This window comes from Macaca thibetana, chromosome 11 (assembly GCF_024542745.1).
Source record: "Macaca thibetana thibetana isolate TM-01 chromosome 11, ASM2454274v1, whole genome shotgun sequence".
NCBI lineage: Eukaryota > Metazoa > Chordata > Mammalia > Primates > Cercopithecidae > Macaca > Macaca thibetana.
This window is the reverse complement of record NC_065588.1, coordinates 48921877-48944422: the sequence shown is the minus strand read 5'-3', so window position 1 is coordinate 48944422 and position 22546 is coordinate 48921877. Positions and strand designations below refer to the sequence as shown.

Here is a 22546-nt window from a genome sequence, read left to right as displayed (position 1 = left end):
AATGGGGGATCTTTAAGAACATTCGGGTTATTGGCAGGAAAAAGGAGCCCACGCTTGCCTGGTGTCAAGATTTAAAACTGGTCAAGAGGCAGCAGAAGGCCAGTTCTAGGTAGCCTAGGGTCAAATTATGATGGCTCCATGTCCCCTAAGAAAAGGCCCAAAGGTAGAGACTCCTCTTTGAAGTAATGACACATGTTCTCTTGGCCCTTAGTAAAGTTCCCACTGAGTTGAGCATGGGTGTTTATGTATATGTGTATATGTATGAGTTTGTTTATGTATGTATGAATATGTGTGTGCATACATGTATGTGTTTAAGAATGGGGCTCTCGGCCGGGCGCGGTGGCTCAAGCCTGTAATCCCAGCACTTTGGGAGGCCGAGACGGGCGGATCACGAGGTCGGGAGATCGAGACCATCCTGGCGAACACGGTGAAACCCCGTCTCTACTAAAAAAATACAAAAAACTAGCCGGGCGAGGTGGCGGGCGCCTGTAGTCCCAGCTACTCGGGAGGCTGAGGCAGGAGAATGGCGGGAACCCAGGAGGCGGAGCTTGCAGTGAGCTGAGATCCGGCCACTGCACTCCAGCCTGGGAGACAGAGCGAGACTCCGTCTCAAAAAAAAAAAAAAAAAAAAAAAAAAAAATGGGGCTCTCTGTTACACACACAATTGCAGATTCTTTTCTTTCTTTTTTTTTTTTTTTGAGATGGAGTCTTGCTCTGTCACCCAGGCTGGAGTGCAGTGGCTGGATCTCAGCTCACTGCAAGCTCCGCCTCCCAGGTTTATGCCATTCTCCTGCCTCAGCCTCCCCAGTAGCTGGGACTACAGGCGCCTGCCACCTCGCCCAGCTAGTTTTTTATATTTGTTTTTAGTAGAGATGGGGTTTCACCGGGTTAGCCAGGATGGTCTCGATCTCCTGACCTCGTGATCCGCCCGTCTTGGCCTCCCAAAGTGCTGGGATTACAGGCTTGAGCCACTGCGCCCAGCTTTCTTTTCATAAAGCTGTGGGGCCCAGTGTAACAAGCCTCTCAGTCCCAGGTTGACAGGACTCCACCTGGATGTGGCTGGGTCTCTGCTCTAGGAGGATACGGAGCAGGACAGAGGAGGGCTCAACCACTGTGAGCATGGGAGAGGTGAAGTGAGGCCCAGGGAGGCATTCAGGGGGAAACGTTTGTTTTGAAAATACTCAGAGATTTCTCATAGATTCCAAGGCCATGATGATGGATCAGGATGCAACAGGATGCAAAAGCGAGTGAGAGGCTAGCACACACTCAGGTTGGGGCCCCCATGTTGCATCTGAACAGGTCCCTGTGGTTCCTGGGAGGGTCCTAGACTTCAAGTCAACAGTTTTTAATTCAGATGTAGACTCTGCAACTAAGTGGCAATAATGAATGAAGCTCTCATTCTTCTTGAACTTCATTTTGTTAGCTATAAAACAGGAAGAATAATGTCTCTAAGTTATTGTTAAGCTAAAATGAGACAACACGAGGATGTCTTGTGCAATTACTGGCACAAAATTGATGCTTAATAAATGTTAGTGGAAACAAAAGCGTGCCCTCCATATTTTTGGTTTGACTTAATTAGCTTGCTGAAAGAGGTGAACAGCTGCTGGTAAAGCAATTCAAAAATTCAGACTTTAAAGAGACCGTCTCATAAATTACAGCACAAGCTTAATTCCCTAAGGAGAACTGGCAGGCAGAATAATTAGTCTCAGGACTATGCTCTTAGAGCCAGTGAAGAAAGTCAGCTCAAAAAATATTCATTAAGCATATTTCATATGCCTGGCATGTGCTAGTGCTGGGGATACAGTGATGAAGAAATCTCCTCAATGCCCCTAATGGAGGCATAACCATAAAACACCTAACTGTAACATGGTGAGGTATTAGCAACAATAGAAGACACAGAGGCAGCACAGAGGAGAGAGAGGAACTTCAGGGAGGTCAGGGAAAGCTCACAGGGGAGGCAATATGTGTAGAGGTTTTAGAGGATGGATAGGAATTTACTAGGTGGACAAGAGGAGGAAGTGGGCTTTGTAGTCAGAGGCAGCAGCATGGCACAAATAGGTGACTGTTGCTGGAGTGTGAAGTGTAAGGATGGAGAGGCTTAGTAGGTGGAGAGGGAGGGAGCAGTGGCATCCAGAGTTGGGGAGGCAGGCAGCAGATGTGTAAGAGAGGCCCCTTCACGTATGCTAAGAGCGGGGATTTTATCCTGTAGAGCTTGAGAGAGAAGTTAACACCTTGGGTGTCAGATGGACCCTGAGTCAGAAGGACTTTGCCACTTACTAATTGTGTAACTTAGGCAAGATGCTTCTGCTCCACAAGCCTCAGTTTTCTCATCCGTACAAAGGGGTTAATAATTGGAGTTACCTCATAAAGTTGTCATGAGAATTAAATTTAATGAAATAATGTACGAGAATTATTTAGTTCTTCTAGCACATAGTAAGTGCTCCATAAATGGCTGCCCCTATTGTTTTTAGGTGTAGAATATTCTTTCAGGAAACTGAAGTGAGAAGGGAAGTAGAGAATGTCTGATAGTGATCAGAAGATCGTTTGAGAACATGAACTTAGGATATAGAGCATTGGCTATTACGTGAGATTTCTGCCATCTAACTTTTATGCTTGGGTTCATATAATGAATGCTGACAGCCTCAAGAGACAAACCCTGACATCTGAGCAGCTTAACTTAACACAGCAAAGATTTAGTTCTCACTCACTGTCCAAGGCAGGTTAGGGCAGCTGCCCTATGTGGTTCTCCCATTGGGTGTCTCAAGGACCCAGCTCTTCTGCCTTGCAGTCCTGACACGTGAGACACATGAACTCCAGGGTCACCAGACAGGGGAAAAGAGAGGGAGGAGGCACATGAGCTGCTTACTGCCCCACCCCAGAAATGACACACTTCAATGCCACTCATGTTTCATTGGCCAGTGCTAGTCACATGACCCCAAACCCCAACAGAATTGCAAAGGAGGCTGGGAAATGAGAGGAGAGCAAGGTTATTTGGTGAGCTCTGGCAGTCTGTGGCTCACCTTGCTCAGTCTAGATACCCAAGGCTGATTACCAGGCTGAGAATTCTCTCTCCCTTGGCCAGTGCAGGGATGATGCTGGCCATGATCTCTGCAGTCCACACAAACAATCTCCCTTTGGTTTGGACAGTACACCCCTGGCCATATTGCCATAAACTAGATAAGCCTGCATATTATATTTAGGCCTCCTTCATGTTTTTAGGGAGATATTGTAAGTCTCTTCAGATTTGGGAAATTTAAGTCAATTTAATGGTGAAGTAGAGATATCTTGTTCAGTGTTTCTTAAAGTATATTCCTTGAAACTCTGGCCCCCATAAAGTATTTGGCCAAAGAGAGGGCTCAATGGCCTAAAAAATGGTTTGGAAAACACTGAGCTTTGTGGGGATTTTTTGTTTGTGACAAGAACAGTACTTTATTTCTGATTCTAGAATCAACTTCCCTCCCCTTTCATCTTTAGTTTTTTTTTTAATTTTTGGAAAAATATAACTTATTTATAAAAGCATTATATGCTCATATTGGAGCATTCAGAAATATTAAAAAATAGAACAAAACCCACTGACACTTCCCCATTCACAAGTTCACCTCTCAGCTATCAGGTGTGAAAAACATTAAGTTTTGTATTACCCTTTGGTACAACAGAAAGTATCATGCATCTTTCTGTTATTATTGTTTAATACCATCCACCTGTCTATCCATTCATCCATCTATACACCCATCCATCTATCCACCCATTTATTTGTTTAATAGACTATTCATTAGAGTAGTTTTAGGTTTACAGCAAAATAGAGTGGAAGGTACTTGGGTTTCCCATTTACCTCTTACCCCCATACATGCATAGCCTCCTCCCTTATCAACATCTCCCACCATAGGGGTACATTTGCTACAACTGATGAACTTACGCTGATGCAGCATTACCACCTCAAGTTCATGGTTTACACTGGGGTTCACTGGGAAGTCTGTGGGTTTGGACAAATGTATAATGACATGTAGCCATCATTACAGTACTGTACAGAATAGTTCACTGCCCTAAAATTGCTCTCGCACTAAGCATGTTAATGGGCCTAGAAAATCCTGCAGTAAGATGCCTGCTTAATTTTTTTTTAAACCCAGCACAGAATCCATTCTCATACCTTTTTTCCCATGATACCTATTAACTTTCCAGGAACTAGTGTTGCAGGGCAAAGGAGACCCAGTTTAACCAGCAATGCATTTTCAATTCTCGGCCTAGTGTGATTTCATCCATCTTTTGTAGTAAAGATCTAGATTTCAAAGGGCAATGTTCCTTGTCTAGTTTACTAATCTAGGGGTTGCTTTAACCCAAGAACTAATGACTGAGGTGGTCACCAAGGCCTGAGGTGACACTGTAAGCCGCTGTCAGAGGCAGAGGCAATGAGAACCCCACCTCCCAGGCCTCAGCCCCCTTTGATCTGCTGACATCCCCACACATCTGAGGCCTTTGAAATCTGCATGTGTCACTTCTGTCTTTTCATGATCTGTAATAAAGGTGATTCAGGGGTTGAGGAATTCCTTATTCATCCAGCCAGTCAACCCCTCATGGGAAGATAAGAAAAGGTCATCTTATGGTTCCTTAACCCTGGGCATAAGAGCCCTGGTCCCAGGATATCTCAACTCCTTAGAAAATTTCTAGGAAAAAAAAAATGATTTCAAGGACACCCTTTGTCAGTCAATCCTATGTAAAAATTCTCCTCTTTCAATGTAATCCATTCCTTGATTTTCTATTCTCAATGGCTGGAATAAATAAATTCATTTTTGTGCTTGTGGAAAAAAAGTGGCTAAAATGACGGGGCAGAGGGAAAATCTCATGTAACAATGAAAAACATAACCTTGATCTTCTTGAAGGGTCTGCTGGTCACCCAGTCACACTGACACTGCCCTTCTTCCCTTCAGAGGGAATGGACTGCAGCCCCTCCTCTGAGGCAGCACTGAGAGCCCGCCCTCTCTCCCACCTAGGACACCTGGACGCTGTTATCTGTTCATCTGTGATCGGCGCCGTCTCCACGGCTTAACAATGCCCTCACAACTTTGTTCCCGGTGGAGTAAACACTGCGGCTGTTATTATGTCCTGTCATTGGCCCAGTGGAGGCTGTGTCAGCCAATTACCCTCGGGTACAATTTAGCCATCCCATGAGGTCCCCAAGGGGAGCCCAGACTTCAGGATATCACTGAGGATGCAGTAACTAGCCTTGCCCTAAGCACTCTGCTGTTTCACAATCATCCTGAATGTCCCCTTGTCCAAGGCCTGGGCTGAGCACTGGGGGAGCAGGGGAGGGAAGGGTGAATCCAGGGGGCCCTGTCAATCGGAGAGAGGAAATGGAACACATACCCAGGACTCAGACAGCTTGAGAAATAAGAGCAATGAAACAATCCCACCTGCATGCCAGAGGAACAGGAGAGCTGTTGCTAAGAGAGGAGGAGACTTGAAGGCAGCTTAAGTTTGAGACAAGGAAATCGGGTTAGGTGGAAGAAGCAGCCTCTGTAGCTTAAAGGGGAATGAAGTTCTAGAATCTAGTTCTTGGTTTTAGATCTGAAGAGTCGTGACCTGTTCCTAATAACTGATCACATTTTGATGCTGAATTAGAAATGACAGGGTTGCAAATGACCTGAGCAGAGGTTTCCTGGATTGGATAAATGAGCCTCTTCTGCTATTAAAAGAAAACAAAAATGAAAACAACTCAAAACCTTAGGAAATATCATCTGCTAAACCACATCTGAGCCTTCCTGTGCCACCTCCCTAGGCCTTCTTCCCTCCCTCCCAGATAGCATGGTCCCCATTCTTAATCTAGAAATGCTTTAGTGGAGGAACCTTTTCACTCTGGTCCAAAGTCAACCCCCAACACTTGTGACCGGAGCTCTCTGTGTCCTGCCTTCCCCAGTAGACTGAGAGGTCTCTGCAGATGGGGCCAAAATCTCCTTCCGAACTTCCTTCTTGCACACAGGACAGAGCTGTCCTTATGCAGAAGCCTGGGAGGCAGGAGGAGGACAGGCTAAGGATGATTTTCTGGGATATTCTTGACCCTATTCATGGCCTTCTGAAGCAGAAGCAGCCTGGACATCTGCTTCACACTCCTCCATCTCCCCAGACACACACCCAGAGGAGCCAGCCCCACTGGAAGTTTCCAGGGGCGATATCAGGAGTAATAACCCCAGTAATTGGAGGCCAGCAGGTGGAGATAAGGTCGCTAAGCCATGATAACGCAGGAGGTGAGCCAAGTAAATGCTGGGTTCTGGGTCACTTTATAGGGATTCACGGGGAGTTCACGGCCGAACAGACAAAATTCTCGGTGAGTGCATGGTAATTTCCTACATGAAGAACCCAAGGGGCCTCAAGGGATCTAAAAGGAATTGTCGAGGTACAAATTAGGCTGACTCCAGCCGACCAGGCTATTTAAGGGGCCAGCCGGACCGAGAACGCAGCGGCTGTTTGCGCCCCTCCTGCCTCCCGCGCGGCCAGCACGGGTCCTTGACAGCCATGAGCCGCCAACTGACCCGTTTCCCCGGCGAGGAGCGCCTGGGCTTCAGCGGCTGCTCCGCGGTCCTTTCCGGCAGAAACGGCAGCAGCTCCGCCTCATTCCGGGCCGGGGTCAAGGGCTTGGCCTCCTTTGGCAGCAAGAGCCTCTTCTGCCTTGGGGGCAGCCGGCGCCTGGCTCTCAGCGCTGCGGCGGGGCGGGGCGGCGGCCGCCTGGGCGGCTTCGTGGGCACCGTCTTTGGCAGCGCCGGGCTGGGGCCAGCGTGTCCCTCTGTGTGCCCGCCCGGGGGCATCCCTCAGGTCACCGTCAACAAGAGCCTCCTGGCCCCGCTCAACGTGGAGCTGGACCCCGAGATCCAGAGGGTGCGTGCCCAGGAGCGGGAGCAGATCAAGGCGCTGAACAACAAGTTCGCCTCCTTCATCGACAAGGTGAGTCCTCGGGCACTGGCCTGTCGCCTGCGTTGGGCGCAGTGTGCACAGGGGTGCCAGCTCTGCCACTGGCGAGATGCGTGGGAACCTGGGCGAGTCATAACCTTTCCGAGCCTCCCTTTTCCATTTGTAAAACGGGCACAATAATGGGTCTTGCTCCAGTGGGTTGCCTTGAGGCTTAATTGGGATGATTACAAAGTGCTCAGAACAGTGCCTGGCACATACTTCCAATAAACAGGATGTATTAGTCCGTTTTCAAGCTGTTGATAAAGACACACCCGAGACTGGGAAAAAAAAGAGGTTTATTTGGACTTACAGTTCCCCGTGGCTGGGGAGGCCTCAGAATCATGACGGGAGATCAAAGTCACTTTTTATATGGCGGCGGCCAGCTAAAAATGAGGAAGAAGCAAAAACAGAAACCCTTGATAAACACATCAGACCTCATGAGACTTATTCACTATCAGGAGGAGAATAGCAGGAGAAAGATCGGTCCCCATGATTCATTTACCTCCCCCGGGCCCCTCCCACAACACGTGGGAATTCTGGGAGAGGTAATTCAAGTTGAGATTTGGGTGGGGACATAGCCAAACAATATCAAGGACCTTCATTTCTTTCTTGCATGAGACAAGACTGTGGGAAGGGAGGGGGCAGGATTGCCAAGGAATGGGCACTTTGAGAGCTTCCAATATCAGAAGAGGAGATGGGACCCACATTCAGGGCAGGGCATTAGGGACACAGGCCAGTAGACATTGCAGGACATGGTGCTTGGTGCTTGAGGAGTGGAGTGAGAGCTAGGAAGGTGATACAGGAGGTGAGAGAAAAGGGCCGGAATACTGAAGGGTGAGGCTGAGGAGGCACTTGGAAAGAGTGCATGTAAGGTTACAGGTGTAGGCTGAGGGTGGGGTGTCCAGAAATTGGGGTAGTAGGGAAGTTGTCTCTGGAGATTCCGAGGCAATGACCCCAGTGAGTGGAGAGGAGACAGGGAATGGGCTTCTCTTGTCTCCACCTGAGTGGAAGATCTAGACGGTGAGTTATAAGGGACAGCCTTTTAACAATAGCTGACATTTATGGTGCTGTCCCAAGTAATTCTCATTTACTAATGCACAACCCATCATTCTGTTGTTCTACCTTGCAGATGAGGATATTAGGACATGGGAGGCTAAGAAATGAATTCACCTTGGACAGGACTGTTGGTGGTGGACCGCGTGCCACCACTATGCTAGGGAATAGGAAGTGAGGTGGCTGCAGGGCACAGGTCTGCATGGAAGAAACACAGCAGCTGTTCCAGAGGCTGGGGCATTCTCTTGCTCTTTTATGTCTGTTGTTCCCTAGCATGTTTCCTTCTGCCCCTCAAGCTAAGAGATAGGTGAGAAGAGGTGTGTGGCAGAGGGCTCAGAGTTATTGAGTCTAAAAATGTGCACCCTGGCCAAGTATGAAGGAACCTTGTGAAGACGTGGTAGCCTGCTGTGAACAACAAAGAAATGAACAAACCAAGTGCAATTTAGGCTACACAACAGGAGGAAGGCTCTAAGTGCTAGTGTGCTTTCCAATGTCACTCCCCAGTCCCTGTTTCTCCCCTGCTCCCCATTTCTCTTTACTCAGAAAGCACCAGCATTTATGGCAAGAGAAGCTACCTCTGTCTCATGAAAACTCACTAAGGCAGAGGCAGGTGGTACCATTGCTTAAGTCCTCTTCTGATTTCTTATAGACTGGGTCCTATTTCTTGTCTTGGAGATCCAGGTGAGCATGTCCCTTGGTGAATCCACCCAGGGATGAGCCTTGCTCTTTCCTACCCCCAATCCCCCAGGATGGCTGCCTCTGGTTTTTGGGGCCCTCTCCTCACTCTTGAGAGGCAACAGCATGGGGACTCTGGGCGATGACTGCCTTTGGGTTCCAGGTGCGGTTCCTGGAGCAGCAGAATCAGGTGCTGGAGACCAAGTGGAACCTCCTACAGCAGCTGGACTTGAACAACTGCAGGAAGAACCTGGAGCCCATTTATGAGGGCTACCTCAGCAACCTGCGGAAGCAGCTGGAGACGCTGTCTGGGGATAGGGTGAGGCTGGACTCGGAGCTGAGGAACATGCAGGATTTGGTGGAAGACTACAAGAAGAAGTGAGTGAGTGGCAGGGAATATGCTTCTGGAGGATCTGATTTCAAATGAGGTTTTTGTTTGGAGACAGCATTTTTGCTTCTTAGATCCTTTGCTGTTACCAGGGGAGGGAGGAACATCCAGTCAGAATGGGACTTAGGAAAAGAATAGATCTACCTACACCGGTTCTCCAAACTGTCTAGGAAATGTGTGCTCAATTTCTAGCACTGTAAATGAAGGAATGGGGGAAAGAGAGTTGTATGAAAACCAGATGAATATTTCAAATGCCTTTGTATTTCCTCCTGAGTGAAGTTTTCCATGGCAGTTCCCAGAACGTAAGACACTCCACCAATTCCAGAACAAATTTTAAATCTAAAAAAAAAAAGAATTTTAAAAACGTATTCCATGTTGAATCATGGCTGTGCTGCTGAATCCTGCCTTTAAAGAGAAGAATTGAGAATGTTTGAGGGATGATTGAGAATGAGTTGGAACCAGAGAGTGTGTCTTCCTCCAAGTTGAGCCGAATATGAGAGAGTAATAAATCAAGGCTCGGTGTGACCTGATATTTTGGAAGTTTGCTTCCAGATGCCAGGATTTCTAGGGGCAGGTGGCTTCTTCCACAATTCAAGTGGCTGGAGATGGTCAGAGCTGAGTTCTTTCTCTTGCTCCATATTCAATCTACTTGCCCATCTCTATTCTGAAATTCCCTCAAAGCAGAACCCTGGCCCAAGCCCTGCATGAAGAACCTGAGGAAGGAGGGGACATGGTCCCTGACCTCAGAGAGCACACAGGTTGTGAGGACAGGCTTAAAGAACAGTTTCAGATAGCCACCAATAAGAAGAAACAAATACAGTGTGAACTGAGATTGGTGGAATTAAGATGGGAACTGGAGCCCAACTAGAGATGCAAGCAGGGTCTGGAAAGAACAGGGGGCTGCCGGGCATAGTCCAGAAGTCCCAGACAGAGGCATCCAGGGATGGTGCTATCTCTGGGCCTTTCAGATTGGAGTGGTTTTGTGCTCCTGAACACCATGAACTAGTTGAGCAACCACAGATGAGTCTCTGTGTCCTCTGTGAACTTTAGTTTTAGTATTTATGAAAACCAAATACTGATATCTGCCTTGCTACCTAACAGAGCTATTGAGAGGATAATGCCAGCCAGACAGTAGTATATTAGCAGCTTTGAAAAGAATCCAAGTGCTACACAAATGTAAGACATTGTTTTCCCTATGTCAGAAGTCCTGGCTTCACTAGTAACTAGCATTATGACCTTGGCCAAGTATTTTCGTGTCTTTTGCCTCATTTATAAAATTGGGATAATAATAGAATCTACTTCATAGGGCTGTTGTGGGGATCAAATGAAATAATGTGTGTGAAGAATTTAGCACAGTGTTTAGCACGTAGTAAGAGGTACAATAAATATTAGCTGCATTTATTAGGAGTATTTTAAAATTGATTTTATCACTCATCTCTTCTACCTGTGGGTCCTCATGCCAGGTTTTTGCATCTCTCTTACGATATTTCATAAGAAATGCTAATCATATATCACCTGCGAATTAGAATTTTCAGTGTATGTGCCTTCTTGTTAAACTGTGAGCTTCTAGAAGATTCACAGTGTATATGTCTTAAGCATCATTGTATACACTGAAGCTTTTCTCATAGATTCTCTGAAATGGTTTTTGAAAACTCTTCACAATTAAAAAAATTTCACAATTAAAAAATTGAGACTGCAACTTTTAATCATAAGTGTAAGTAGTTTCGAAGAGTGTAATTTAAAATGTATTACGTGTATTCCTATTTGAAATTGTAATAGCCACATCACTCATTTAGATGTATCCAATTGCATCCAGGTGCTGCGGCAGGTTAGTGCCCATCACCCTTCATCTAAAAAGGCAATGAACGGGCTCTGCTTTAAAAATCATAACTTTTACCTTGATCCTTTTCTTATTTGAACTCCAATTTTCATGCCACTTTCCCTACATAATTTTGTTCTAATATAATATATTTTTATGTCTCTAAGTCTTTTATTGATCACCCTATCACAAAATATGCATGTATCTTGAAACTTTAAAAAGTGTACTTCTTGTGGCCTGTATTCCCAGCACTTTGGGAGGCCAAGGCGGGTGGATCATTTGAGCTCAAGAGTTCGAGGCTAGCTGGCCAACATGATGAAACCCCGTTTCTACAAAAAATATAAAAAATTAGCTGGGCATGGTGGCGCGCATCTGTGTTCCCAATTACTCGGGACGCTGAGGCACTAGAATGTCTTGAACCTGGAAGGCAGAGGTTGCAGTGAGCCGAGTCATGCCACTGCACTCCATTCTGGGTGACAGAGCAAGATTCTGTCAAAAAAAAAAAAAAGAAAAAGAAAAAAGAAAAAGAAAAAAAGAAAAAGAAAGTTTACTTTTTGTGATTGTAAGTTTTTAAATGTCAAAAGACTTATTTTGGGTTGAGTTATCCAAACAACAAAATATATTGCTAATTTTGTTAAATAAGTATTAAACATAAGAACTGAAAAAAAATTGAAATTACATTTCTTAATGAGTTGAATGGGGTAGATTTTTTTCTAAGTGGCTTAGTTATCCATGTATGAACATTGTTCTTATTGAGCTGAGATAGGATTCTAGTCCTGTGTGTTTTCCATTCTTAGGTAAGTGCTGGGAAACTTTAATCATATAAGTAGATTTTAATGGAAGGAGTTTTGCAAGTCCAGTGTTATTTAGTTCTCATAATGCCTTTCCAGTTTTTCTGCTTTTTCTTTCTTCCATAGTGCTGTTTCTAACATGCTGCATAATTGACTTATTTGTTGTGTTTGCTGTTTGTCTCTCTCTGCTTCATAAGGGCAGGGAAATTTTTGTTCACTTACTTATCCTAAGTGCCTACAAAGTACCCTACACTCAACATATATTTTCTTAGGTGAATGATTATATGTCAAAATCACATAATGACTCATCGTTAAAGATCATGTTTAACCATCTGTCAGCTGACAATTCAGAACCTTCTTTTTTTGAAAGCAAAACTTAAAAACCATCTGACTTGTAAAAAGAACTTGTGTCATAGTCAGCAAAGTCATTATCTTCCAAATTTCTGGAAGATTTTTCCATAAGGCTTTACCAAGACTGATCAAATGACCATGCTTATACAACTTATTCTCTCCTTTAGGAGCACCATGTTTAATCCAATGGATCAGAAAGGACTGGAAACATAAAACATTGTTAATATTCAATACACCTATGCCAATTCTTTATCCTTAAAGAATAATGTGATTCTGCCTCATGTTTTTGTACACGAATACACACACCGGCACATTTTTGAGACTTTGGAGCTGCAGATTTACCTCATTCAATTTACATAGAAAATATCTGCCCTCTAGCTTCATTGGAAAAGCCAGTCTTCATGTTCAAATCAGAGACATGAGTTGCTTTTTATCAGAAAAAGCCTGACTTCATTTCTCAATTCAAGTAAAAATAAGAAGTCCCTAAAAATAACTTTAGGGACTGTTATAAAATCCACTCAGCAATAAATTAAGAAAGAAATATGTCTTGTATAATAGGTTATTGAAAGCATTCAAGATTAAAATGATTTAGATTTAATATAACTAATACAACTACATTATAAAACAAGAGAAATCAATATGTGCTTTTTCATGGTTTAACTTTTAATTATTCATTGCAATATATTTTTAAATAATAAATTATTTTTAAGTTTATAATGCCATAAAACTTATCATTTTTATTTTTAATGTGTGTATTGAACTTAGTGCTTGGCCTCTAGAAGTAAATAATGTAAAATTATTTATAACTAATGTAATTGATTTTGATAGCCCACTTGGTCAAAAGTTTTCTGTGTATTTTAGGAAATAGATATAAACTACTAAAAATTAATTGGTCTGGCAACTACCATATGTTTTATTTTTATTAAGAGGAGGTAGACATTATTAAGCATTTTTTAAGATAATATAAAATAAAGTTTGACTGAAGAGAAATAGCTGTTTCATGACATAATTTGATTAAAAGGTTTCAGTTGTCTTTTGAATAAGACACAGAATCTGGGATAAATCGTATAAACTGCTTTCTGTGTGTTTTATATAGCATGACTAGAAAGATCTGCAGCCTTGGAAGACATCCTAATCACACTGGAAATAACTCCCTTCACTATCCTGCACGGCTTCAGCCGTTCAACAGTGCCTTTTTTTTTTTTTTAATACTTTAAGTTCTAGGGTACATGTGCACAACGTGCAGGTTTGTTACATATGTGTACATGTGCCGTGTTGGTTTGCTGCACCCATTACCTCATCATTTACATTAGGTATTTCTCCTAATGCTATCCCTCCCCCCTGCCTCCACCCCATGACAGGCCCAGGTGTGTGATGTTCCCCACACTGTGTCCAAGTGTTCTCATTGTTCAATTCCCACTTACGAGTGAGAACATGTGGTGTTTGGTTTTCTGTCCTTGCAATAGTTGCTCAGAATGGTGGTTTCCAGCTTCATCCATGTCCCCACAAAGGACATGAACTCATCCTTTTTTTTATGGTTGCATGGTATTCCATGGTGTATATGTGCCACAGTTTCTTAATCCAGTCTGCCATTGATGGACATTTAGGTTGGTTCCTAGTCTTTGCTATTGTGAATAGTGCCACAATAAACATACGTGTGTATGTGTCTTTATAGTAGCATGATTTATAATCCTTTGGATATATACCCAGTAATGGGATTGCTGGGTTAAATGGTATTTCTAGTTCTAGATCCTTGAGGAATTGCCACACTCAACAGTGATTTTTGAGGAGGGGGCTGCCAGGGACATGCCTTAGGAATGAGCAAAGAGCTGAAAAGGATTGTTTATGTTAAGTACATGAATAAAAAAGCTATTACCTAGCCTTAATTCTTTTTTTCACTGTTTTACTGAGGTAAAATACACTTAACAAAATTTACCATCTTAGCCATTTTTCAGTAGACGGTTCGGTGGTATCAAATACATTGCAACCATTATGACCGTCCACCTCCAGAACACACTTTCCATCTAGTGAAATGGGAACTGTATACCCACTTAACACTAATTCCTCATTTCTTCCTTCCCCTCTTCACAGCCCCTGGCTCCCACCATTCTACTTTATGTCTCTGACTTAGACTACTCTACGTACCTCACATGAATGAGATCATTTATCTTTTGGAATATTTGTCTTTTTGTGATTGGCTTCTTTTCACTTAGCAGAATGTCCTCAAGGTTCATCCATATCATAGCATATTGTAGAATTTTTTTCTTTCTAAGTCTGAATGATATTCCATTGCATGTATACACCACATTTTGCTTATCCATTTATCATTAATTATTTCTTACCAATGCTCTATTTTGTTACCATACTCTCACAAATGTCCTGTAATGTATTCTTTGAGAATAATAAGGGATGGAAGAGGTAAGCTCTTTAAATAAAATGATTAGTTCCCTTACTTCCCCAATCAACAACATGTCTGTATTAAGAACATCCCAGTCCTAACCAAATTTCTGTGTCTTAGACCTTGCTTCTGTTTCTGCTTCACCTGGAACATAAATATGTATAAGAAATAGGTATAACATACAGTTTGAAAGTGACAACAATGCTTTTGTTTGGTGCCTAGGAGGTTTTTGCACCCTGAGTCATTGCACAGTATCAAGATGCCATGTGCCAGAAGGGAATGCCTTTTCACCTCTGCTATAATGTGGGAGGGGCTGATTGTGACAGGGAGAGGGACAGTAGAATCTGCATGACATGTCAACCACAGGTGCTGTCTGAGGCAGGTAGTTTTAAGGCAGACTGCATAGGGACAGAGGAGCTGGAAATTGATTCCTTTAAATATGTCCTTGCCTACATCCCCTTTAGGAAGGTTATGTGTGCCCCAGGGGTACATGAATCCCAGTTTGAAGACCCCCACACTGAGCTCTCAGCACAGAGGTGATAACTAACTGTTCAGTGAATGTTTGCAGAACTGGATTACCTCATTGTCTTGCCCCATGCAGGTATGAGGTGGAGATTAACAGACGCACAGCTGCTGAGAATGAGTTTGTGGTACTCAAGAAGGTAAGAGGGGTGCAAGGTGGGCTGGAAGAAGCCTAGAGGCCTCCCTGACCACCTGGCACAGTGATGCTTGTAGGGTGAGGAAAGGGGCCCTGTAGGTCACTCAGTCCCTTGAGCAGGGGTGACTGGCACTTTAACTTCCCAACCCCTCCCTCCAAGTCCCTTGCCTGGGATGCATGCTGTTTCTAGAATTTTCCAGTCTAAAATCTGGGCATTTTACTGCACTACTGGTGTGGCCATTGCACTGCATGTTAGTTGGTTTACTCTCAGGGACTGAGCCCCCCATGAAGCCCAGGGTGAAGGGAGCAGAGAGAGCAAGGCTTCCTGTGGCAGGGAGGGAGGAATGGGCAGGGAAGGCCCTCTCAGGGCTGCTTGACTGTCACGTGCTCCCAGGACGTGGATGCTGCTTACATGAACAAGGTTGAGCTCCAGGCCAAGGTGGACTCCTTGACAGATGAGATTAAATTCTTCAAGTGCCTTTATGAAGGGGTAAGGACTTGGCTGACCTCTCTTGGGAGGTCTACTCCTTTAACAAGTGGCTTCTGGCCCCTGGCTGGAGGGTGGTGTGGACCAAGAATTGGGAGGGAGAAAGCTTTCAACCTGGTGGCCCTGACATTCACCAAGGCCCTTCTGGGTGCTGAACAATGAGTTAGGTTTTGAGGAGTCCATGAAGGAGAAGAAATGATTCTCACCCTCCAGGAGTTCACAGCCTGGCAGGAAAACACCATGTAGCTGAGATTTCAGAGAGCAGAGGAAGGAATGGTGGGTTCTGCCTGGGCCATCAGTGAAGGTTCTTGGAGAGAGAGGAGAAAGAGGAAGATTTCAGTGGGTGCTGAGGGGGGCAGAAAAATGGAAGGTCCAGGAGCCTGTCCTGTGCTAAAGCATGAGAAATGAGGAAGGGTGCAGAGGCCTGGGGAAGGGACCAGTGCTGGTGACTCCCTAGGGGCCTTCACATGCTAGGTAGAGTTCAGATTTGGTCCTATGGGTGAAGGGTGGTGGTGGCTGGTTTCTGAGGATGAGAATGTAGACGAGGGCAAGAGTGGTTCTGAGTGTGTAATGGAGAGAGGAGTCCCAGCATTTGGGGCTGAAACCTAAGGCGCTCATTCACATGCCTGCCAGGCACTGGTGCTGAGGCAGAGTTCAAACGCTGAGGAGAGGCAGAGAGGGACGGTGGGGAATTTGCCCAGGAGGACCAAGAAAACTAGTTCCTCATGAGGACCCCTTAACTAGCTCCCCTCCCCAAACCGTCTCCAGGAGATCGCTCAGATCCAGTCCCACATCAGCGACACGTCCGTCATCCTGTCAATGGACAACAACCGGAACCTGGACTTGGACAGCATCATTGCCGAGGTTCGTGCTCAGTACGAGGAGATCGCCCTGAAGAGCAAGGCCGAGGCTGAGACCCTGTACCAGACCAAGGTGAGCTGGGTGCCAGGTGTGCTGAGTCCCACTGGCCACAGCTAGCACCCTCTCAGCATGTGTGCATGTGTACGTGTGTGTGTGTGTGTATTTGGGTTCAGTCAAGACCTCCTTTGTCTCGGAGTTGAGCCTTGTGGAAATGCCACCCCATGCGTAAGGGAGATTAACTACAATCTCTGCTTGTTTTGTGGACATATATGGGGCTTAGCCTTTGTCCTGTCATGGCCTTTGGCTGAGGCCACACTAGCTACAACCCTGATAGGATTCTGACTCTGTTTCTATGGGTAATTCACATATATTGTCTTATCTTCATGTTTTCTTCATGTTTCTAACTTTGGCAAATTGAGGACAGGAAATTCAAACTCCGCCAAGGCCCTCATGTTTGAGAACCTGAGGATCCTATTGAACTAGGGCAGGACCTTTTCTGTCCAGAAGAAAAGGAACCTGCCCTAGTTCAGTAGTATCCTTGTGTTCCTCTTCTCTTGTCACCCAACTTCAGATCCAGGAGCTGCAGGTCACAGCAGGCCAGCATGGGGATGACCTCAAGCTCACCAAGGCTGAAATCTCTGAGCTCAACCGCCTGATCCAGAGGATCCGCTCAGAGATAGGGAATGTGAAGAAGCAGGTGGGTTCTATGAAATGAATCCACTAACAGTATTTATTGAGTCGCAATCTGGGCCACACATAACATGAAGAAAGGGTAAAACACAGTGCCCTCCTTAGGTTCTCCTATAATTTACCAGGAGAGGATGATCTGAACAGATGTGGAGGGATAAAGCAGCCTACACACTGTAGGTAAGTGCTGCAGGAGCCCAGAGGGGTGGGAGATGAATGAGGACCTCAGGGAAGCTTTGCAGGACGTGGGATTACACCAGGAGAGGGGAAAGAGCAGGTGAAGGAGCCAGCAGGAGCAATGAGCCTAGGTAGGGATGTGCACGGAACGTGTGCAGGTGGGCTTGCCTATCTGGGGCAGGGGGCTCGCTGCTCAGCAGGGGTGGTAGGGAGCAAGGGACAAGACTGGGTAGGGATAGGCAGGCCATGGGGTTTAGACCTAACGCAGGAGGTAAGATGGAGCCATTTGAAGGTTTTGCATGATGATTCCTTGTGGGAGGAGAGAAAATCCAGCAGGAGATTTTAGAACAAAATGGAGGAGGCACAGCCCCCACAACCTAGATCGGTCTCAGGGCCCTGCACTCGTGGGGGACCTTCCTGCACTAGTGCTGTGCTGTGGGGAGGGCACTGCATTGAGGTCCCGCTCTCTGGGACGTAGTACCCCTGCAACCACACCTGTGGCTCTAAAGCAAGCAAACCCATGAGTTCTCAAGTTTGTGGAGGCAGTGCAAGGGTTTAAGACCCCATCTCCTTACCCTCCTCTGCACTCCATCTTTCACCCTGCATGGTGCATGCTTACATATGTACACACACACACACAAACACACACACACACACACACACACACACAGACACTACTCCTCTGTGCTCATGGTAGTGGAAAGAAGAAAGACCAGCATTAAATAACTTGTGGTGTTTTTGTTTAATCAAGAGCTATGTAAGTGCAGAAAAAATACAGATGTTTGAAGCTACCCTCCGTATTCTACTACAGTGTTTAACTAATGAAATGCTATGTGTTTATGGTTGGATGAGATTATTACCAGAAAGTGACCTTGCTTTGGTGGTCAGGGAAGATATCCTCTGTGGGGAACAAATGGGGATCACTCGCAATGCTGAGTCCCCATTGGGGCTCCTTTTGAAGGCCCTCAGCTAAGGTGCTTCCTGCCCTTCTGGCCTCCTCCATCACATGCAGAGTTTCTTGGCATTTGGTGTCCTCAGCATCCATGTGACATTTGTTTGAAAGGATGCTAAAATTTCAAGTCCTCTCAACTCAGGCCACGTTCAGAAGACCCAAGCTTTTGGTGTCCTTCTGCCCCAGGTTCACTCTGTGGGATCTTGGTCAGTAAAAAAAGAACAGAAGACAGTTTGACAAATTCAGGTGACAGCATGTGTGGCCACTCCATGAATGATTAAAACCTCTACAGTCCCAAGGGTGGGGAAGGGTTTTCTGTGGCTAGAAGGCTGGGTCCTAGGCATCTCCTTGAGGCTGTGAGCCATTCATCCAAAATGCGAGGGCATTGGCACTGCTGGGGGCCTGCCCAGCAGAGGAGGATGGCGACAGCTGGACAATGTTCTACAGCCCATTTGGCCTTGGATCAACTGCTTTCCTTGGTGTGAAGTAAATGGGGCTCTACAAATCGGCATACCCCAGACAGAAAACCTCACCTCTCACCAAAACCTTAGTTGAGGGAATACATCAGGACTAAAGGGCTCAGGAAGCCCCCTGGGGGCTTTCGCATACGTGCAAGCACACGGCCCTAGCTGCAGTTATGCAAAGGTATCTTCTCTAATTTATATATATATATATATATATTTTTTTTTTTCCTTTTTTTTGAGACGGATTCTCCCTCTGTCGCCCAGGCTGGAGTTCAGTGGTGCAATCTGGGCTCACTGCAACCTCCGTCTCCTGGGTTCAAGCGATTCTCCTGCCTCAGCCTCTTGAGTACCTGGGACCACAGGCAACTGTGTGTCATCACTCCCGGCTAAGTTTTATATTCTTAGTAGAGATGGGGTTTCATCATGTTGGCCAGGCTGGTCTTGAACTCCTGACCTCAGGTGATTCACATGCCTTGGCCTCCCAAAGTGCTGGTATTATAGGCATGAGCCACCATGCCCAGTCTATTTTATTTATTTATTTATTTTTTAATTTTAATTTTTGTTTTAACTTCTGGGGTACATGTACAGGATGTGCAGGTTTGTTACATAGGTAAATGTGTGCCATGGTGGTTTGCTGCACCTATCAACCCATCACCTAAGTATTGAGCACAGCATGCATTAGCTATGTTTTTTTGTTTGTTTGTTTGTTTGTTTTTAGCTATTTTTCCTAAAGCTCTATCTCCCTCCACCTGCCAACAGGCTCCAGTGTACATTGTTCCCCTCCCTGTGTCCATGTGTTCTCATTGTTCAACTCCCACTTATAAGTGAGGACATGCGGTGTTTGGTTTTCCGTTCTTAGTTATATAAAGGTATCTTCTAAGCCTGTTACCATTTAGCATAGTTCTCTGTGGGATTTGGGGACCAAACTCTAAGTGTGGCAAGTTTATAGGACATTTTATTAGTAGAAACTTTATTAGCCCTCATGTTTTCCCTGTGATTTATGGGATCTCCTAAAACAACCTGTACACTGCAGAGCTGAATGAAGTCTAGCTGCTCACAGACTTTTTTTTCAGAGTTGACATAAGAATCTTACAGCTGATATTTCAGACCAGGAGGGAGAGGGCAGGGGCCACATGCCCAGGCCAACCACTTTCTCAGTGCCTTCCCCTCCTTCCTCCCAGGTGAAGGTTTTCTACTTTCAGATGCAGAGGAATAAGCCAGGGTGAACCATGCCTGGAGTGAGGGGAAGAACAGACTCACTTCTAGGGATGGCCAAAGTTGGATAAACCAGTAGGATCTCCAAGCACTTACCATCAGTCAGGACAAAACGATGGGAGATTGTCCAAGCAAGATCTCAGAACTGGGCTCTAACTCTTAAGTGCTGGATCTGTTTGCCCTTCAGTGCGCCAATCTGGAGACGGCCATCGCTGACGCCGAGCAGCGGGGGGACTGCGCCCTGAAGGACGCCCGGGCCAAGCTGGATGAGCTGGAGGGCGCCCTGCACCAGGCCAAGGAGGAGCTGGCACGGATGCTGCGTGAGTACCAGGAGCTCATGAGCCTGAAGCTGGCCCTGGATGTGGAGATCGCCACCTACCGCAAGCTGCTGGAGGGCGAGGAGTGCAGGTGAGGGGCTGGATACCCCGTGTCGGGGCCAGTTTTATCTCTGCTGTGGTAGGAAGCTCCAAGGGAAACAGTTTGGTCCTGTTTAGGTCCTGCTGAAGTAAAACCATACAGCAAATGGGCTTGTCACATGATTAGGAAGGCCGAAATTGGACAGCAAGAAGACCAAATTGTAAAAAATCCCAAAGGTTGTGGGAGAGGAGGTATTAATGCCGGTAATGTTTGAGAAACAGTATCCCCTGACCCTTCATGGTGCATTTTTATGGGTGGAGGGGGAGAAGCAAGACAGCCTCTAAGGGCCGTCCAAGTTCAAGGTCGCTCCAGCAAAGCCGGGGGCTCCAATGGGGAGGTAAGCTCATTCTTCTTAATTGTCTAAGACCAGTGGAATGACTAGAGGGAAGTGGAGGACTCATGATCCCACACAGCAAGCAGTTCCAAAGCATCTTGATGGAGGGCTGACTCCTTGCAGCAGATTTCCATTTCTCTATTTCTTGGGAGGTCGCACTGGGATGTGTGGGAAGAAAGGAGGCTGGGATGGGGTTGGGAAGGCACGTTCTGCATGGAGAGGCTTATTCACAGAGGTGACTTCCAGGTGGTTGGGGTGATTATTTATGGGAGATTTACCTGTTTTTCTTCTCCTTCTTCAGGATGTCTGGCGAATATCCAAATTCTGTGAGCATCTGTAAGTATCTGCAGATCTCAGTTCTGCCCTTAGTCACCTTGCCAGAAGTCCAAGTCCCTGTAATTCATGACACAAAAGAGAAATCAGAATGACAGAGGGGGCTCAGGGGAGACTTAAGGGCAAAAGGAATGAACTGGCTGGAGTAACTAGGGGGAAGCAGTGGATGGAGAAGACGATCATAAGAGACAAAAGTACAACCTATAGAAAGATCAAATGATACTCATGAGTGTATCATCCAACGAATGATGCTTAATGGTGACATTATTTTTCTGTTGACCAAAACAAAGGCCCCAGATTGTAGTTAAAGGGGACTGAGGGGCCTAAAGGGTTGAGTGATGGAATGAATGAATGAATTAGATGGAATGGTTGAATGAACGAATGAGAGCACATCCTCGGCTGTAAAAGCTGGAGAGTCTGTGTAGAGATGCTGTGGTGCTGAGAGACAGGGCCCTCAGTGGCCCCTTTCCTTATCAGCAGACCAGCAGCACCAGATGGGCCCTGGGAAGTGCCTCTCTTCATTTGTCCTGCCCATGGGGGAAATTCACACACTAATTGGAAAAGGTAAAGTGTATGAGGCTAAATGCATGAAAAATGAAGCCGTATGATCAGTGCTGATAAAAATCTCTTAGTAAACTGAAACATCTCAGCAGGAAGCCACTGCAGGCGAGAGTAAAGGGGGTGGCCCAGGATGCCCCAGGAGGGGCTCTGACGTGGGGCTAGAGCTGACTGGGGCTGAGGTCTTCTCTCATCCATTCCAGCCGTCATCAGCAGCACCAGTGCTGGGGCAGGAGGAGCTGGCTTCAGCATGGGCTTTGGCACCTCGAGCAGTTATAGCTACAAAACTGCAGCTGCAGACGTCAAGACCAAAGGCAGCTGTGGCAGCGAGCTCAAGGATCCCCTTGCCAAAACCTCGGGGAGCAGTTGTGCCACCAAAAAGTCCTCCAGATGATGGACAAGTGGTTGGCTCTGTGAGCAGAAGGCTTCCCAACCCGTCCATTTCCTCCCTCTCCTTCCCTGGGCTCCCTTTCCAAGTCAAGAAATGCTTTGTCTGTCACTACAGTCCCAACTCCATTTCCTCTCCCTGTTGTCCTCAAGGTGTGATGCTTCGATGCAAGGAGTCCAGTCATGAGCTCTCTCAGTGGCCTCCTTCTTAGTCCCGTTTCGTTGGGTCATTGCCTGAAATGCAAAGACAACACACATACCCAGGATGTTTCCCCATGGCCAGCTACAAGCCCCTCTGCCTCCATGCCTTTCTAAGGCCTTTGCTGCCAAGGGACTCTCTTCATCTTCTGATTGGGATTGTGTCCAGTCCTCTGCTTCTCCTGCAATAAATGAGTAAATCTGTTTGGTTCTCAGTTGAATCTGTTGCCCAGAATGTCACCATCTGCAGGGCCTTAACTTTTCTTCATCTGACAATTGTTTCACTCTGGGTCCTGGGCTCATGTGGCTCTTCACTGGTTTTAGCCAGGTAAGTACTGGGAGAGGGCTGATCCTTGTAAACAGTTGAAATGTATTACCGAGGCCGCTGCCGGGCAGGCCCTTTG

The 22546-nt window shown here is 45.9% G+C and overlaps 1 protein-coding gene across 2 annotated transcripts; it reads left to right on the top strand.

Annotated features, from left to right (window-relative positions):
- The first annotated feature begins 6493 nt into the window (after positions 1-6493).
- KRT72 (keratin 72) lies at positions 6494-22346 on the top strand. Of its 2 annotated transcripts, XM_050748832.1 has the most exons (10): positions 6498-6933; positions 8831-9045; positions 15016-15076; positions 15467-15562; positions 16328-16492; positions 16992-17117; positions 20103-20323; positions 20968-21002; positions 21761-21970; positions 22098-22346. In XM_050748832.1, the coding sequence occupies exons 1-9, from the start codon at positions 6508-6510 to the stop codon at positions 21949-21951; spliced, it is 1536 nt and encodes a 511-aa protein (XP_050604789.1). In that variant the 5' UTR covers positions 6498-6507; the 3' UTR covers positions 21952-21970; positions 22098-22346. The 2 variants fall into 2 exon arrangements, with proteins under 2 accessions (XP_050604788.1, XP_050604789.1); XM_050748831.1 differs by having other exon boundaries at positions 6494-6933; positions 21761-22346.
- The last annotated feature ends 200 nt before the right edge of the window (positions 22347-22546 follow it).

Excerpts from the sequence above, each read along its gene's own strand:
- KRT72 (XM_050748831.1), top strand. The coding sequence starts at position 6,508 with ATGAGCCGCCAACTGACCCGTTTCCCCGGCGAGGAGCGCCTGGGCTTC. Across the intron at positions 6,934-8,830 it reads TCGCCTCCTTCATCGACAAG|GTGCGGTTCCTGGAGCAGCA; the intron begins GTGAGTCCTCGG and ends TTTGGGTTCCAG. Across the intron at positions 15,563-16,327 it reads TCAAGTGCCTTTATGAAGGG|GAGATCGCTCAGATCCAGTC; the intron begins GTAAGGACTTGG and ends AACCGTCTCCAG.